Below are 18,247 nucleotides of genomic sequence, written 5' to 3'. Positions count from 1 at the left end.
ACAAAATATTGTTTCCATGCGTGTGTGTGTGTGTTTTAAACAAAAAAGCACCCGCAAATATGCAATGAAAAATTCGGAGTGGAGCGTAAAATTGTGCGTTTTAAATAGTTTATGTATTTATTACAAATGATGAGCAAAACAGTGTACTAAATTAGCGCATATATATAAAAAGTACATTTATATATATATAATTATTTATAATTAAACTTGTAATTAAAGATTTACAAAATGAACAACAACCATGGCTGCATTGTTTTTGCTACAGAAAATTAATTACACATAGGAGTAACTTGTTTAATTTAATTTTAATGGTGAGGTGAGTACCAGAGAGGGCGGGCTGTGTTGCTAGATTGGCTTTCCACTTTTCACTTTTCGTTTCACACAATTCTTCGCTAGATCGTATTCCTATATATATATATGTGTTCCGTTTCAACATTAATGTATGTATGTATTGGTGTGTATTGTATGTTATTGTATACGTTATTTCGTCATGTCATTATTATTTATGCGATTTTAAAACCATAAACTGTATAAACCGTCTATATGTTGCAAATGTGCAAACGAGAGCGCATGTAAAAATTAATAAGTGTATTATTTTTGTTTTTGTTGTATATCGTATGTTCATCGTTTCCCTTCTATATCTTCTTCTTTTTCTATTGTTAAGGGTGTTTGCTGTCTGTCTATCGTCTGTCTGTGTCTTTTGTCTGTAACTATGCTGTTGTTGTTCTGTTGTTCGACTTAACACGAGTTAAGAAAACTACTACCACATACATTATCGTAATTATTACCACCATGCCGCATCAGTGCCAACTGAACGTTGCCACGTCAAAGCAAACTGCATCTCGACAGCCAACTGTCTGGTTTTCGACTCTCTGTCAGTTTTAGCTGATGGCTGCCTTTGGGTGGATTGTTCGCCTCCTGAAACACACACAAAACATATACGGGTGCGTGTGAGTTTTTGTAATTGTAGGCGCAAGTCTACTCCATAATTGCTTACCATTCGCTTTTCCGTTTTCGCTTTGATATCACTGGCGAGCGTGAGGAAGGCCTCTTCCACATTAATGCTTGCTTTCGCGGATGTCTCCATAAACTTGATGCCATATTCGATAGCCAACTGCTCACCGCGCTCTTTCGAAACCTAAAAAAAATTATAGTATACAGGTTTTATAAATATACACAGATGTAAGCAAATTAAAGTGTTCAGTTAAGTTTTTCTAACATTCCATTCCTTAAGGTAAGCTAATCTATCACATTTAAAGCTACAAACCAGAATACCTTCCAATCAATCCGTTTTAAATGCATCTTAATCGTTAGGAATTGAATAATTGTATACATATACAAACATTGAACTACATAATCAGTCATGTTTCCATTTTGAAATTTAAACTCTTTCTAAATATAGTACATCTATGAGCTTTTCAATTTAAAAAGTGGCTAGTGGGTTAAACCGTTCTTTAAAATTGGGTGCATTTACCAACTAAACCGGAAGGTGGAACAAGTTCATCCTATTTTTGGTTTCTTATTGCTCTTCAAATCCCCACAAAATATTTTATACATGCAACTTGAATTAGTGTTTTGATGTTTATATTAGCCTGAGTATATGTTTTCTTGTTAATCGACAACTCTTTTTTTTTCTGACTCACTTCTAATTAAGATTAAAAATAGCATCATTGCTAAAAATACAAACAACTTATCAGTCATCTGCTATAAAATTGATTACACCCTTCTTCGTACCTGTCTCTTATCGTTCAGTTCACATTTGTTGCCCAACAACATTTTCTCCACATCCGCCGAAGCATTCTCTTCGATATTTCTTATCCAATTTTTTATGTTCTCGAAAGATTTCTCCTGCGTTATGTCATAGACCAGCATAATGCCCATGGCACCTCTGTAATAGGCCGTGGTAATTGTGCGGAAACGCTCCTGGCCGGCAGTGTCCCTTTAAGGAATAAGAAATTGTTATTATAATGCATAATTTCATATAATATCCATACATACCATATTTGCAATTTAATTTTCTTGCCATCTAATTCAATTGTTCTAATTTTGAAATCGATACCTGCGAAAAGAAGAAAGCAACCGATGACCAACAGAAGAGAGCAAGTACATATATTTGAATAATTTGGCAGTAGTTGGCAGTAAAACAAAAAAAAAAAAAAATAAGCCACAGAATGAACAAATTTTCTGCGGCCATCCAACCTGTTTTTTGCGGCCCCGCAGACTATACATACATACATATGTATGTTAGCAAAAAGAGCCCGAGAGCCACCAATGACGAATGAGCCGAGTTCTTATGAAGAGCACGCTGAGTGGACAAAGCAATGCGATCGCTTAATTGACAATACGCAATTGATTAAAACAATGTCGTTGTAAAGCAAATACCCAAAATTGGAAATAGCACAGGGAGACGTGCCAAAAACGAAAACAAACAGCGGACAAATGCTCGTGACAGTCGAATATTTGTGTTGTTGGCGTCAAGACAATGTTCTCAACTCAAACAAACATACGGACAAATAATTATACTTATGCTCTTATCAATGCTGGGCGCACCCTTGTCTTTAAATAAACATAAATGGTCCGAAATATTCAATATGCAAAGGCCTTAAGTACGGCTTTCGACATGGACGTAGAGTTCTTCTGATAAAATTAATATGTGGGGCTTCGAACACAGTTGTGTTAATAGTTCGAAATAAACCAATAAAGATTGCCAGAGTACATCTGTTGAATTGATAATGTAATTATTAACTCTCATCCCCCTTTAAACTACGCCTTATGAGCAACAACAACAACAAGTTATGACAAATGCCAGCACACTGAGCAAGAGAAAGAGTAGCGTTAAAAAATGACTCATGTTTTTGTTTTTGTTGTCGCTGAGGAGCTCGAATAGGAATTGAGAATGAGTGCGATTACTGCCCGGCGGCGTCATAATTAATTAAAAAATTTATACGCACACATACATACATATGTAGATGTGTATGTAAAGTTGTTGATTATAGATACACCATTGTTGGTGATGATGATGTATGCACAATAAAATGTTTGCTCGGTGTTTGGTGCGGGTGGTGTAGGCACTTTTTACATTTACTTATACATACATACTCACCTATTGTGGATATAAACGTTGTATTGAACGCATCCTCTGAGAATCGAAACAATATGCAGGTTTTGCCAACACCTGAATCGCCAATTAGCAGCAATTTAAACAGGTAGTCGTACGTTTTGGCCATTCTTTTTGCCTTTTTAGTTTTTTAGCTGTTGCTGCTATTGCTACTGCGGCTGTTGCACAATACAAGAAAAATCACAGTTGCGCTTTTGTTAGGACTCTGTTTTGTCTGAACGCGTAAATAATTTCGGGTTCGTTAATATTGATGATAGTGATGATGATGTACAGTGGCCGCTCCGCTCAGCTCAAGTTGTTGTTGCTGGTGCTGTTGTACTTGTACACGTCGTCGTCTTCTGCTCAGCTGCTGCTGCTGAGTTGAGTTTTTTTTTGTATGGCGGTGGTTGGTAATCAGTGGTTTTCGATATATTATTATACACCTATTAGCTATAGTGTGCTGTTATTTGTTGTTGTAGTTTTTGTTGGTATTAAAAAATTCCTAGACGTAACCACAGCAGACACAAACAAACACACGCAAGCAAGCACGCACGGTTTTTCAGCTCTGGTTTTCTTTTGTGTTTGTGTGTGTGCGCTCTTTGAGCTGTGTAAAGAGTTGTGACGTAGTTATAAATGTATAGAAACTGCAATAAAAACAAGTTTACGCGCGTTTTTCGAAGTTGCTATATGCCGCGTACACACTGTAATTCGCAATTGGTGTTGTTGTTGGTTAAATTACTCTTAATTATTTGCTTTCTAAATTACGCCCGTATATATGATGCGAACAGTGTTGCGAAACGGTGTACTCGAAATGCAGTTACAGAACGTGTTAGGAAGCGCGATTTTTTAATCACTTACCGATAAGTTATCGTTGAACAGCTGCTCGCCTGCAGCACATCACTAGGCCAGTTCTTATTAGAAAATGTGTGGTGTCTTTATTATTATGAATAAATGGAAGCCAGTAAAGCAATGAAATTGTGACGAAAATTGATTTAAAACGTAAAATATACATGATCCAGTTATATAACTATACAAAACGGACAATATACATAATATCTATTGGTTTGTTGGGGCATTCGCCCCATACATAAACAGTGGTCAACAGTGGTACGTGAACGAGAATAAAAATTTATGAGAAGGAATTGGGATACTTGTAATTATGGGCACAAAGGAGTCCAAACATGCCTGCATCAGTTACGAGGATGCGGTTAAGCGTGGTAAGTTGGCCTTGGAATTTAAGATTTTATTAAAACCAAAATGGTCAAAACAGAAATGGGTCATTCGAGCCAGAAAGCGACGTCAGACATCAGCTAAAGTCTGTGGCAACAGGGCCCTTAACAAAAACAATAATACTCATTACTACTAATACAGATGTACTTACGCTTTATCGATTCTATTGTGCTTTCATTTCTATTCCCAATTGCCTGTGTTGCTGATGCTTTATCTGCACTTGTGAAGGCTATAAGTTAAAATCTTGACAAATGCATGCATTGGCATTTGCATGTACATCTGCGCCAGTATGTGTGTGTCTGTATGAGTATTTGCGTCGCCGCCATAAGTGACGTCACAATAGAAAAACGCACTTGCCGCTTCGTTGTTTGTTTGCTTGCGTTAGGGGAGGGGACTGAAGGAAGAAGACGGTTGCGCGTAGCGCATGTCGTCGAATGTCGAGACAAAGACGACAAACAGTTAATAACCTGCAAATGCAACTTTGTTGCTGTTGTTGTTAGCGTATGACGTTTGCTTTTCTTTGCTAAATTCGCTACTAGCCACCTTTTTTTTTTATGACCAACAACAAATAGCGTGGCTGATGATAAGCCTATTTGGGCCTAGGCGCGTGTCTTGCCGGTTCTTTTAGACACCATACACATTTCAAAACAAAATTCAAATACAACTTACGTTTTTATTCGAAGTTTGAAGAAAATATAATGAAAACAGGTTAAAGATTTCTACAATCCATTATTGGTCGGTCACGTGACGTCGCACAACTGCTTTACAATTTGCTAATTACTACGCATTTCCTTTTCACGCCTGATTTGAGATTATCAATGACGAAAATATCTGTTGCTTCTACCATTTAATATTTGGCATTAAATTCGCTTTTATTGATAATTAATTGATTACACGCTACTTCGACGTCAGTTATGGTTTTTATTGTACAATTCGATTTATAATTATTTATTTCAACACATGCAGATAGCATGTACATACATATGTATGTACACATGCATATACATACATACATATATACAAGTATGTATGTATGTATGCATGTATATGCATTATGTGTATAATACATGTATGAATGTACGTTTATGCACACATATGTATGTATGTATGTGTGCATGCTTGTATGTAAAAATGTGCATGTGCACTTGTGATTTTCCGTTAAATGAGTCAGTTGTACTCAAATAACAAAAACTACTCTCATTTAAATTAGCTTGTTGTCCAAATTGCAAAGCGTAATTGCATCTGGATTTTCTTTATTGTTGGATTTTGCATATTCTCTCAAAAAAAGGCTGTGCTTTAAAATTGGTTAAAAACTTAATCGTTGAACTTATTGGAAAGCGTTGTATAATACTAACGGGAATTCTTACAAAATAATTAAAAACTAAGCTGAAGCTGTAGTCGAAATTTGATCACGCATAAATAGCAATTGTTAAAACGTAGTGCGGTCTATTATTAAAGTTGCAGTGACAGAAAAACCAGTGTCCCTACCTAAACAACTATTAATAATAAAATTATAATTTTTATAAAATATCTTTAAATTAGGATATTTATAAAAGTTTTTTTTGTGCATAACATTGTTAACTACTTTTGAATAGTTCACTATAATCGTTGGCAACATTTTAAAAGTATAATAATACAAAAAAACTGTACTTCTCTCGAGCCCTACTTAAAGTAACTCAAATATTTCTGTAATATCCAAAGAATTAGCTTTTCGATTTAATTTGTGATATTTGATATTCTAAATAAAGCAATTAAAACGGTTTATTACGGACTCTATTATTATAATCCCTCTCTTTATTTATTTAGTTTCTGAAGCCGAACTACGACGCCTAAAAGATGCCTTTAAAAAATCGGCCGGAGTCGGACGACTCTATCTCAGCCGAAATGCATTCCAGCAGGATGTCCTATGCGAGGGTGTGCCGCCAAAAGTCACTGATATGTTATATGCCGCCTGCGGTGGCACACAGCGCGGCATATCCTTTAAAGATCTGCTCTGTGGACTGGTCCTGATCACACGCGGCACGCCAGAGGAGAAAACCAAGTAAATAAGCTAAATTTTTTTATAATTATACGACTGTGATCAATTATTGATTCTCGTAGGTTTTTGTGGAATTTGTATTGCAACGATGCGGGCACCTATATCATCCGTTCTGACTACGTTCGCAATGTTAATCTGCCGCAAATCGAGACCGTGTCGCTGTTTGCTCAAAGCGAACGCGTCAGTTTCGATCAGTTTCAGGACTGGATTTCGAAGCATCGCAATGCAACCATGCTGTCCAAATGGCTGTTGGCCGACAATTGTGTCAGTCTAACGTCAGAGCTGGAGACGCCCACGTTCTATCAAAGCTTGGCGGGTGTCACACATTTGGAAGAGAAGGTATGTGATTAAAAAATCTATAATTTTTATCAAATTTGATAGTCTCAATTGCGACCAAATGGCACTGTAAAAACTGTTTTAAGTATTCAATTGAAGATCAGAAAATTATAGAGTATTAATTAATAAAACAATGGTTTATATAAATTTCAATAGGAACAGGTGCATAAACAATAGTTTTGCGGCTCTAAAATATTTATGCTATATAGATACATGCTAAAAATTCTTCTTATTTTATAGGACATTGGCGATTTGGAGAAAGAATTTTGGCGTTTGAAGAACACCTCGCAAAATGGCCAAATTGATTTTCAATTTCTGGGTCCACTCATTAGTCCGCCCATACCAAAGAACGCATTGGCCGGTCTATTTAATGCCTTCGATGAGAATCGCGATGGTCACATTGACTTCAAGGAGCTGTGCTGTGGTGTCAGCGCAGCGTGTCGCGGACCGGGTGTGGAACGCACGCGCTGTAAGTTATTTTGTGGCCTTTCGGATATCTTTTCACTCATGAATTTTTCTTCTGCAGTCTGCTTCAAGATCTTCGATGTGGATCGTGACGGCATGCTTAGCCATGAGGAGACTCTGCAAATGATCAACGTACTACTGTTTGTGGCCAAGGAGAATCGTGACGCGCATCAGTATAAGGAGCTGACAAAGCAGCATGTCATTAACGACCTGCTGGAGTTCGCGCAGCGCAAAAGCATGGATGCCGCAGTTGCTGGCGGCAGCAGCAACAGCAGTGTCGCTGTAAACTGCAGCATCACCCGCGATAATGTCTCGCTTACAGCCGAGGATTTCATGCTGTGGAACGTGCAGGGCGGCTTGCGGCTTATGCAGCCGTTTCTCGATCTCATCTTCGAGCTGTGCCACATTGTCTTCGGGCTTTGGCCTCAGTGCAAGCACATGGAGAACGACATTGTGCGCGGCTGGCTGCGACGCGAGGAACGACGTCAGTACCGAGTCGGCCAATTCTGGTATCTGATATCACGTGATTGGTGGCTCAACTGGATGCAGTATACACAGCATACGTCGCACACCTGTGAATATTGCAAGCGCAGTGCCAGTCAGCGCAACTCCCAGGCGGTTACCAATGCCATTGATGAGGCGCTTGTTTGCGATGAGAGCTTCAATACCCACAGCCTGGACTCCACAACAACCACAGCGGCTCACGACAACTACTCCCTGGGCTCCGCCAGCAGCGGCATATCCGCTGGTCGCCATTGTGGTCAAATAAGACCAGGGCCTATCGACAATAGCAATCTGATTACGGCCAATCCATATAAGAATGTGCGCACGCTGACTGGTGAGGGCGGGCATTTAAAACGGGACACACCCCTGGTTCAGAGTCACGACTTCGAGTTGGTGCCCAAATCTTTGTGGAAGGCTCTAAATCGCTGGTATGGCGATAATTTACCACTGCCCCGTCAGGTGAGTTCTTGACGCCTATCATTTTAGTTTGAAACGCTAGGAGAAGTTTTTCGAACTTCATAGAAGATGGTTTAAAAAAAACTGTTTTACTGAGAGTAGAGAAGAAAGATAATAACTAATCATTGAACATTTCCGATCAAAAATGCCAAAAACTATTGTGCAGAGTGTAACCAGTTAAACCCAAGATCACTGGTAAATAGTTTCAGGTTGTAGGCAACAGGATAGCTAAGACGAATGAGAAGTGGAGAGAAGTCTACACCCTATCAACTTATGTTTAAAGACAACACAAACGGACTGCTACCAATGAAAGCTTTAAAAGAAAATCCTGCCAGAATACGTAGACAAACGAAGATTAAAATTCCACTTTAATCCAAGGATCTTTTGGCTTGACTCAACACGGGGGGATGCACTCGTTTGATGTAAAAACTTAATTTTAGAACGGTTATGGTAACAAGAATGCCTGTAGTTTATGTCGCCCTGCAGAAAAATAGAATGTAGAGTTGAAACAGGAAAGAGTCTGTGATAAATCTGAAGAAGTTAAGTGTATTCTGAGTTTCATTAGAAATTGAAGATCCATCAAGCCTCATTCTTTAATTTACTCCACACAGGTGATACAACCGCCGAACTCGGAGGTAGAACTGGAGCTATATCCGCTGAACTTACGCATATTATTGCATCAAGTGCAGCCCACACAATCGGTAGGAAGTGGCGGCGCAATCGGCGGCACACAGCTTAATAGCTGGGGCAGCGTAACGGGCAGTTATGGAGTGATAGCCTCAGGCGGCGGCTATGCGGCTATTGCAGCCAGCAGTGTGTTGCAGCCGCCAAAGCGATATTTGGCCTACACGGCCGCGTTCAGTCGTTTGGCGACGGTGCGTCAGGTGGGTGAGTTCCTGTGCGATCAGCTGCGGCTCAAATCGGAGGACATCAGGCTGTGGCATGTGCCCCCGCAGGGACTCGCATTGGACAGCAATGCCACTTTACTGGAGGAGGATTCAATGAATCTGAGTGAGCTGCTGATACGCGACAATGATCAACTTCTGCTGGAGATACGCAATAAGGATCTAACATGGCCCGAAGAACTAGGCTCATTGTCTTTGGCCAATGGACAGAGCTACACCGGAGCCGCTGGCGAGCGGCGTCTGACACGCAGCTCCATTATGTCAGTGCATGCGCCAGGAGCCACGGGGCTGCACAATCTGGGCAACACGTGCTTCATGAATGCGGCACTGCAGGTGCTCTTCAATACGCAACCACTGGCTCAGTATTTCCACCGCAATATGCACCACTTCGAGCTGAATTCGGATAATAAGTTGGGGACACGTGGCCAATTGGCCATGCGCTATGCCGAGCTACTCAAAGAGGTGTGGACGGCAACTACGCGATCGGTGGCGCCTCTCAAGTTGCGCTTCTGTGTCAACAAGCATGCGCCTCAGTTTGCCGGTGGTGGTCAGCATGATACGCAAGAACTGCTCGAGTGGTTTCTGGATGCCTTGCACGAAGATCTAAATCGAGTAATGGAGAAGCCATACAGTGAGTTGAAGGACTCGAATGGACGACCGGATAAAATTGTCGCCGCTGAAGCTTGGGCCCAGCATCATGCCCGCAATCAATCAATAATCATCGATCTGTTTTATGGGCAGCTTAAGTCAAAGGTTAGCTGCCAGGGCTGTGGCCTCGAGTCCGTACGATTCGATCCATTCAGTCTGCTCAGCCTGCCCTTGCCAGTGGAGAACTATGTGTACTTTGAGGTGTTAGGTAAGTGATCATGCCAGCCAACTCTTTCTAGCCGGGGTCATCACAAATTTTACACTCATAACGAAAATGTGTCATAATCTAAATTTTGCAGTAATTCTACTCGACGGCAGCGTACCCATTAAGTATGGGTTACGGCTTAATTCGGACTGCAAATACAACGATCTGAAGCACAAGCTGGCTACTCTGTGCTACCTCCAGCCCAACTTCATGCTTGTCTGCGAGCTGTGGAACTCGCAGATACGGCAAATACTACCCGATGAAGAGAAGTTGCATACCCAAGGTGCCAAGAATCTGTACGTTTATCAGTTGCCTGAACAGAGCAACGCTCGAACGCGATCTAATTCCACAATTAGCATGCACATCGAACAGGGTCTCAAGGACATACAGCGCAGTTCAGGTAAGTCACTCTTGATTAATGATACTTTAATGCTTTATTTTATTATTATTAATCTCTTATTGATTAGGTTTAGTTTATTTCTTCAGCACTCTATTTCTACGAGTAATTTATTAAAAACAACATTTTCATGTGCGATTTAATTTTTCAAATTCAAGTTTATGTACACTTTACGCCATAAAATTAGTAATAATGTAGATGATAATGCAAGTTATAAGCGTAAACAATTCGATGAAGTGTGTACTTTTATTTTATATACGGAAAATAAGTTATACACATATATTATATATATTATATTATTTATATTATATATATTATATTATATATATTATATTATATATATTATATCATATATGTATATTATAATACAAATTCGAATGAAATTCACCCATTTTGTCCATTAATTTTTTTTTTGTCTTCTAACAAACCTTTTTTTTATTCAATTTGCTCATTTAGACGCCAAATTTCTACAGATATATATATTTTTATTGAAGGTTTCAAACTCCAGTATCGTTTCCAATACGCTTTTTTTCGGTTTTTTTTTTGTTTTTTTAAGAAATGTTCATAGTATCAGCAATAGTAATTCATTAACAATATGTTCTCAATTACGATGTAGATATTTAAAAGTATTTCGCATAACCAGGTATTTTGTCAATACTGTGCTAATCACTTCTTTCGAATTTGTTAGACACATTCACATAAATTTTTTATTATTTGTAAACTTTGTGGATGTCGTAAGTTATTGTAAAGTCGTGAATTTTCGCAAAGGCTTGCATTTGCGTGAATAAATTGACACCTTCTTCACGAATTTTACGAAAATTCGGCAGTCATTAAAAAAAGTTTACGAATCAGCCCAGGTCTAGTCTAAGCTTCAGGTCTTATGGTGTTGTGTAGGTTTTGATGTAAGATTGAATTTTCAATTCAAAAATAATTCTTTAAGCTGGACCTTTGATAAAAATATCTCTCATAGTCGCACACTACACCTTTTCTACTCTCATAAATAAATGCACACAAATGTTGTATATTAAGAAAATTGGAATTGATTCGTGTTTAAAAAAAATAGTTGTCTATGCGTGAAACTGCGAAGTGGTACTTTTATGACCGCTTAAATGTTTAAGCAATCTAAACAAAGTAAACTGGTTTTCACACAATCTTCTGTTCTCAATCTTCTCGATAAAAACACTGCGACGTGTGTTCGGAATTTGAAATTTTTAAAGATAATGAAATTTTCAACGCTCTGGGCGTTGTTAGAAGCAAACAGAATTTCTAGCAAAGAAAGTTTCAAAAACCCTTTGCAATAGTAATCGAGAAAAATCACGACAGATCGCATACAATAAATAGAAGCAGTTACATGGAAAAATTTAAATTAATTTTATGTTAAACAAATGCTACACAATTCAAAAACGCTGTTTTACTTGCTTTCTTTTAACTTCTTTTTTATGAAACCTAGAATTTATGAATTATTGCATTTTCGATATCTCATTCGGTTATCAAAAATTATGCTCACTTCGTAAATTATTTCACAGCTTTAATTACGGCCCAGGACTCCTTCTCCTCGCTGAGCACACTCCAAACGCAAACGAACAAAACTTCATACAGCAGCAGCAATCGAGAGGGGCGCGCCCTTTGTAATGGACACGTTAGTACGGGTGGGGACCACAATGATAACCACAGTCCGATTGATGGCGATGCTGAGGCGTTGGCTGGCGGCGACGGTGTGGTTCATCGCTTTAGCAGCGGCAATAGTAGCAACAACAATAACAACAGCTCACACGAAATGCTGCACGATGATGCCGGAAAGGTAAGCCGGTGCTTTGGAAAGAGAGAGTGCATGCCCCACAGCCTTTTTTGCTTCAAGGTATGGCTTCTAAACTGTAACATACACGTATTTAATATATTAGATTTATGCCCGAAAGTTAAACAATTTTCTTACCAAACAAACGAAGGCGCAACAACAACCACCCGATCTCTTAAAACTTGAAATTTCTAGCCAACTTGCGACATAGTCTAGGATAAAGATTAAATATTCGCGTCAAAGCGCCCTCCGCTCGCTCTCTCTCTGTCTGTCTCTATTTCTTTGTCTCCTGCTCAATATCGTCATCTATCTTTCGGCTGTCTTTGTTCTGTCTCTGCGTTCCGAAGAAAATCGAGAGAAAAGAGTGATTACAAAATCTAAATATTAAATACAACTATGTTAGATGAAAAGTTGCCGATTTTGCTTGGTTTGGGCTTCCCTTTCCTTTTTGTACAATTATTGTTCATTCATACATGTGTAAAATTAAACATTTTGTAAATTCTATGCCCTAGTACTAATCACCTTTAATTTTCGTTATTACCTTTAACCGTATTTATTGTACATTTAGCTTACAAGTTTTCCAATATTGGACCTCTCACCCCTTTACTATCGACTTGTTGAACTTATTGTTGTTTGGTATAATTAGCATTTGGTTACTTAGTATGCAAATATTATAATTTCTTTGTAAAGTTATGTAAATTGATTTGACAACTATTGTGGTAGTTTGACAACAACAAATTTTCTATTCAGCATATCAGGGTGATTCATGATTCAATCTTTTGTAGTTCGTTTTTTTTTTTTTGAGGATTGCATTCAAGCATTTTTCATGCGGAATCGAAGGTGTAAATCGTAGAAATGTTGACTTATTCGGTTTTAAAAACTATGCTTCGGATTTAGGGTTCCATAATTTTGCAACTCAATTGTTTTTTTGGTAATTCAAACATTTACCAATTTTTTCCACACACTTCGATCCAATTCGGATCGCATTTCATAAAGTGGAATTGCATTTTAAGCTTAAACATTTTTTAATGCTTCACATAGGATTAGTAAAAGACATAAAAAAGTTTTTCTAAATTGTTTGTTTATTGAACAGTAATACGATTAATTTTATTAAATGTGATCTTACAAATTCATGTTTTTTGGTAGCACTAAGTTTAAAAAATATATTCAAACTTCAAATAACAAAGATGACAATTCTAGAAATACGAAATCTGTTAGCAAAAAAGGCAAAATTTAGCATTGGCGTATGTTGAGTAACATAAATGAAAAATAAAACCAAGGCACAATTTATATAATTTATAGCTCACAAACAAATCGTTTTGATTTGTGCCAAACCGTTTTGAATTCTTATTATTTTTAAGATTCATACTTGTATATAATCTGGTTCTTTGAGAGATGCCACTAATCAAGGCACACGAACTGATTTAATAATTGTTCTTTTGTTATCTTCTTTTATTATCTTTCTTAAATAAAGCAACAATTGAGAAAAAACTTATCATGCAGCTATGCTACCATTTCCACAATATTGTACGCTTTGATCCGCAGTATCGATAGCTCCATTTTCTCGCGCTTGAATCATTCTGCTGTGCACATTTCAAATTCGAAACTAAATACGATTATTGTCACACTCCACTGCTGTTGCCACATACCACTGAGTGTATTACTCACTTTAATAAGTAATAATAATAACAATAATAATATTTAATAGTTCTCTATTCTAATACACTTTCTCCGTAAAAACAAACATTTTTGACTCTTGCACCAATTAAGAAACTTTTTCCAATTCATTGTAGAATTTGTGCGTTTACCTTTAAAAAAAAAAACATTTCTAAAATGTTGCATATTTAGTAACCGTCGTTGGTTGTTTAATTTTGAGCTTTAACACACCCTATACACACACACACAAACACTTAATCTATTTATATTTTGCAAACTCCAACTAATGATCTTTGTACAAAACATAACTTCATCGCCGAAGCAGGAGTCGGTGATTCTGAGCTGTAGTCCAGAGAACAATTTTATGCAAGGCACGGTCACACAACAGAAATGGGTCTCGTCCACAAAATTGCTACACACGGAGAGCAATACGAGCTCTACGTCCTACACAAATCACTCTGGTGAGAACTCCATGGAGAGCTCCCTAACGGAGCCCATGCCTGTGGACCTGGCCACGGCATCTGAAGGGCCAACGAGAAGACATGGCAGCGATGATTATTCAGCATCGTATCGCATAACCCACGCCAAAACTGGGGGGAACAGCATCAGCAACGAGGACACCGGCCCAGGCGAGGAGGATGAGGAGGAGCAACACATAACCACCTCGCAGCCAGAGAGCACCAGCATCAATCAGACCAGCAGTGGCGTCTACTCTCGTCGCTCTTCCCAGCCATACAAAGTGGGCAAATACCTGGTGGCCGTGCATCGCAAAATAACGAGGCACGACAGCTACTTCCTCTCCTACCACAAGACGCGACCCAGTCTGTTTGGAGTGCCGCTCCTTATACCCAACTGTGATGGAGGCACACACAAGGACTTGTACTGTGCCGTTTGGCTGCAGGTCAGTCGGCTGTTGAGTCCACTGCCCGCTACGACCGAGCAGGCCAACCATGCAGCAGATTGGTGAGTAACCACCTTCCTCAATCCATCCCAGGTAATGTCTAATTTTCTACGCTTGCAGCGACGACAGCCTTGGCTACGATTTTCCATTTACGTTACGCGCCGTCAAGGCCGACGGTCTCACCTGTGCCATTTGCCCGTGGTCAAAATTTTGCCGAGGCTGCGAGATACGCTGCAACAACGAATTTGTGATGCAAGGCGCTCTCCCGCCGATCAGCGCTATAACCAGTGAGTAGTTTTTAGAAAAACTTAATTGATCTTTTAGTAATCTACAGAGAATAGGAATGAACCGACTATTTGAAAAAAAGATGAAGGAAATATATCAAATAGACTAATAGTTCTATGTCGTATTATTGTATGTGAGATAAAAATTTTTTGACTTTTTAAGAATCAAGGTTGTTATCCATCAGCGCTATAACCAGTGAGTAGTTTTTAGAAAAACTTAATTGATCTTTTAGTAATCTACAGAGAATAGGAATGAACCGACTATTTGAAAAAAGATGAAGGAAATATATCAAATAGACTAATAGTTCTAGGTCGTATTATTGTATGTGAGATAAAATTTTTTTGACTTTTTAAGAATCAAGGTTGTTATCCATCAGCGTTATAACCAGTGAGTAGTTTTTAGAAAAGCTTAATTGATCTTTTAGTAATCTTCAGAGAATAGGAATGACCGACTATTTCAAAAAAAAAAGATGAAGAAAGTATATTAAATAGACAAGTACTTCTAGGTCGTATTATTGTATGTGAGATACAAATTGTTTGACCTTTTAAGATTCAAGTTATGTTATCCATCCATAATTGTTCTTTTAGGAATCTACAGAGAATAGGAAGAAACCAACTATTTGAAAAAAGATGAAGAAAATATATTAAATAGACTAGTAGTTCTAGGTCATAGTATTGAAACAACAAATCCAACTCAGTTCCATTTAAAGGCGAAATAGTGCGCCATAATAATGAACGAGTGGTCGACTTTATATGGCAAAATTTGTTGTAATACGCCCTTGACATTCAAGTTATGTTTATCTATAATTGTGTGTATGTGCGAAACCGAATCCAATTGCATTCGAATATTAATTGGAACTATGCATTATGATGTATATTTTACCACAAAATCTATTAGATGGGGAAATAAGAATCCTTTGATGGACAAGTTTCGGAATTGTTTTATTAATTAACATCTGATTATTATTATTATTATTAACAGGCAATACGGCCACACTAAGCATGAATGCAAAGTGTCCATCGCTACCGAATCTGGAGGTGAAACGCCCACCCGAGTATACCACATCACTCTCCTATACGCCCACAACAAAATACTTTGAAGACTTTACAATTGCCATCGATTGGGATCCAACCGCGCTGCATTTGCGATATCAAAGCACATTGGAACGCGTAAGACGTCTCGAATATGTGCATTTTTCCAAAGCTTCTTTTTAATATCTGATTGTTTCTGTTTTAGCTTTGGGTCGATCACGAGACCGTTGCCATATGTCGCCGGGAACAGGTGGAACCGGTGGACTTAAATCATTGCCTGCGCGCATTTACCTCCGAAGAAAAACTGGAGCAGTGGTATCACTGCAGCCATTGCAAGGGCAAGAAACCGGCAACGAAAAAGTTGCAAATATGGAAGCTACCGCCCATATTGGTGAGTGAGATAAACAGTTTAGTCCTGGATTATACTAAATTGATACTATATTCTACAGATCGTGCACTTAAAACGCTTTAATTGTGTAAACGGCAAGTGGGTGAAATCACAGAAAGTGGTGCACTTTCCGTTCGATGACTTCGATCCCACCCCCTACTTGGCTTCCGTTCCCCAAGAGACAATACTTCGCCACAAGGAGCTGCTGGAGATGCAAATTGATGCAGAGCAGCATGCGGCACTCACAGCCAACAATACAGTTAACGAAGTGGACGAGACTGATTCGGGAAGCAAGTTGGATATCGACAAACTTCCGATACAATCGAAAGAGCCCGAGCCAGTGGCAGCCACGACGAACACAATATTGCGGCAAACTAAATCAAATAATGCTGCCAAACGGCAGCGTCTCATCTCGACGAGCCTTACAAAGACGCCCATTGTCGATGGGGAATTCGAGGATTATCATCAGCACAAACTTAAAGCGGATGTGGATGAATTCGATCCCAAATACAAGCTTTATGCCGTGGTGGTAAGCAATCCACAACCTTCAAGCCTCTGCTGATATTCAGAATCATTATCGCATCGCATTTATTTGTTTACAGTCGCACTCCGGTATGCTAAACGGTGGCCATTATATTTCCTATGCGTCAAACGCAACTGGTTCCTGGTATTGTTACAACGACAGCTCCTGCCGTGAGATATCTCAGCAGCCAGTCATAGATCCTAGTGCGGCCTATTTGCTGTTCTATGAGCGCAAGGGACTGGACTACGAGCCGTATTTGCCCAACACCGAGGGACGGGTACTTCCGAATGCGGCCAATTTGCAGTTGGATGTGGACGAGACTGAGGGAGAGCTAAAGAAGCTGTGCACGTTATCGTAATTGATGCTAAGACCGTAGCTAAATGGCTAAATATGTGGCATTGGCAAGGCCTGAATACTATTATGCTTTGTTTAAGTTTTCCTTTATTGTGTTTTGTTGCCACATATTGTAATTTGTTATTTACTATTCTAAGTATGTATTTATCTTTAAGTTGGCTTAAAAGTCTTAGTTGAATTTTGTTTGTCAAAGTTTTCAGATTCATTTGAAAATAATTTGGTGGCACTCACACAGCTTCGCAATGTGATTTTGTTTAAATAATGTAATATTATTTATGCATGCGATTTGTTACTGTTCTTTATTTGCAACAATTACACATACTTTTTATTTTTTTGTGTTTGTATGCATTTCCTCTTTTGTTTTGCATTTGTGAAATCATATTATGTGCCGCTTCCATTTTGTTGATATATAATGAATGTTATGTATTTTATTCCATTTGCTGGTAATTAATGTAAATAGCTAATGAAAAAACGAGGAGAGAAATTTGTGAAAGGCGGCGAGTGCTCGTATAAATTTGTAGAAACTTTGATATTACATAATTAGCAATAGCAAGACGTTACGAATTTCTACAAGAACTTGTATTCAAGAGTTGCTTGTCGTCTACTCATTCGTATTATATGTTGTATGTACAATATATATATATTTAAGTATGTGTTTTGCAACGCATCGAAATTGGCTTTGAAATTAGTATTGCGCTTAAAAATTCATTATGTATTTGATATTTACAAATTATACAATTAAAGATAATTAATTTATATAATTAAACATACATACATACACATTCACAAATATTCAAAACAAATTTATGAATAAATCTACTTATCGACTATAAATAATATGTATAAATTTGACATTTTGTAGAGCAGCTATGTGAGCCAATGGCTGCCAACACAAAACCGGTTTGGGATTCCATTAGATGATATATCTGGGAAATCATCGATTGACCTATGGTTAGCTTTGTTCGAGGGTTTGAAGGTGTCAAATTACCTATGGAAGAGAATAAATACTTCTAAATAGACCCAGTCTTTTTTT

The 18,247-nt window shown here is 38.3% G+C and overlaps 2 protein-coding genes across 5 annotated transcripts; one reads left to right on the top strand and one right to left on the bottom strand.

Annotated features, from left to right (window-relative positions):
• Positions 1-94: 94 nt before the first annotated feature.
• On the bottom strand, positions 95-4,078 carry LOC115622587 (ras-related protein Rab-8A). 2 transcript variants are annotated; one of them, XM_030516581.1, is made up of 6 exons: positions 3,956-4,078; positions 3,104-3,473; positions 1,999-2,059; positions 1,735-1,939; positions 998-1,138; positions 95-918 (listed from the first exon to the last, which is right to left on the bottom strand). In XM_030516581.1, exons 2-6 carry the CDS (start codon positions 3,225-3,227, stop codon positions 826-828), a joined length of 624 nt encoding a protein of 207 aa, XP_030372441.1. In that variant the 5' UTR covers positions 3,228-3,473; positions 3,956-4,078; the 3' UTR covers positions 95-825. The 2 variants fall into 2 exon arrangements, with proteins under 2 accessions (XP_030372441.1, XP_030372442.1); XM_030516582.1 differs by having other exon boundaries at positions 3,104-3,470; positions 3,956-4,044.
• Positions 4,055-17,987, top strand: LOC115622579 (ubiquitin carboxyl-terminal hydrolase 32). Of its 3 annotated transcripts, none has more exons than XM_030516564.1 (14): positions 4,055-4,314; positions 6,134-6,368; positions 6,428-6,704; positions 6,942-7,170; positions 7,228-8,129; positions 8,738-9,887; positions 9,979-10,284; positions 11,808-12,139; positions 14,058-14,695; positions 14,754-14,920; positions 15,900-16,087; positions 16,155-16,340; positions 16,399-16,866; positions 16,940-17,987. In XM_030516564.1, exons 1-14 carry the CDS (start codon positions 4,257-4,259, stop codon positions 17,216-17,218), a joined length of 5,415 nt encoding a protein of 1,804 aa, XP_030372424.1. In that variant the 5' UTR covers positions 4,055-4,256; the 3' UTR covers positions 17,219-17,987. The 3 variants fall into 3 exon arrangements, with proteins under 3 accessions (XP_030372424.1, XP_030372423.1, XP_030372426.1); XM_030516563.1 differs by having other exon boundaries at positions 14,055-14,695; XM_030516566.1 differs by having other exon boundaries at positions 4,056-4,314; positions 11,808-12,082.
• The last annotated feature ends 260 nt before the right edge of the window (positions 17,988-18,247 follow it).

This window comes from Scaptodrosophila lebanonensis, unplaced genomic scaffold, assembly GCF_003285725.1.
Source record: "Scaptodrosophila lebanonensis strain 11010-0011.00,11010-0021.00 unplaced genomic scaffold, SlebRS2 tig00000043-arrow-pilon, whole genome shotgun sequence".
In the NCBI taxonomy this organism is placed as follows: Eukaryota; Metazoa; Arthropoda; class Insecta; order Diptera; family Drosophilidae; genus Scaptodrosophila; species Scaptodrosophila lebanonensis.
This window is presented reverse-complemented; position numbering and strand designations above follow the sequence as displayed.

Coding starts and splice junctions, on each gene's coding strand:
- LOC115622587 (XM_030516581.1), bottom strand. CDS start 3,227: ATGGCCAAAACGTACGACTACCTGTTTAAATTGCTGCTAATTGGCGAT. Junction 1,940..1,998: donor AAAATTAAATTGCAAATATG/GTATGTATGGAT, acceptor TATTCCTTAAAG/GGACACTGCCGGCCAGGAGC. Junction 919..997: donor CGAAAACGGAAAAGCGAATG/GTAAGCAATTAT, acceptor TGTGTGTTTCAG/GAGGCGAACAATCCACCCAA.
- LOC115622579 (XM_030516563.1), top strand. CDS start 4,257: ATGGGCACAAAGGAGTCCAAACATGCCTGCATCAGTTACGAGGATGCG. Junction 4,315..6,133: donor CGAGGATGCGGTTAAGCGTG/GTAAGTTGGCCT, acceptor TTATTTATTTAG/TTTCTGAAGCCGAACTACGA. Junction 14,696..14,753: donor GCCAACCATGCAGCAGATTG/GTGAGTAACCAC, acceptor CTACGCTTGCAG/CGACGACAGCCTTGGCTACG.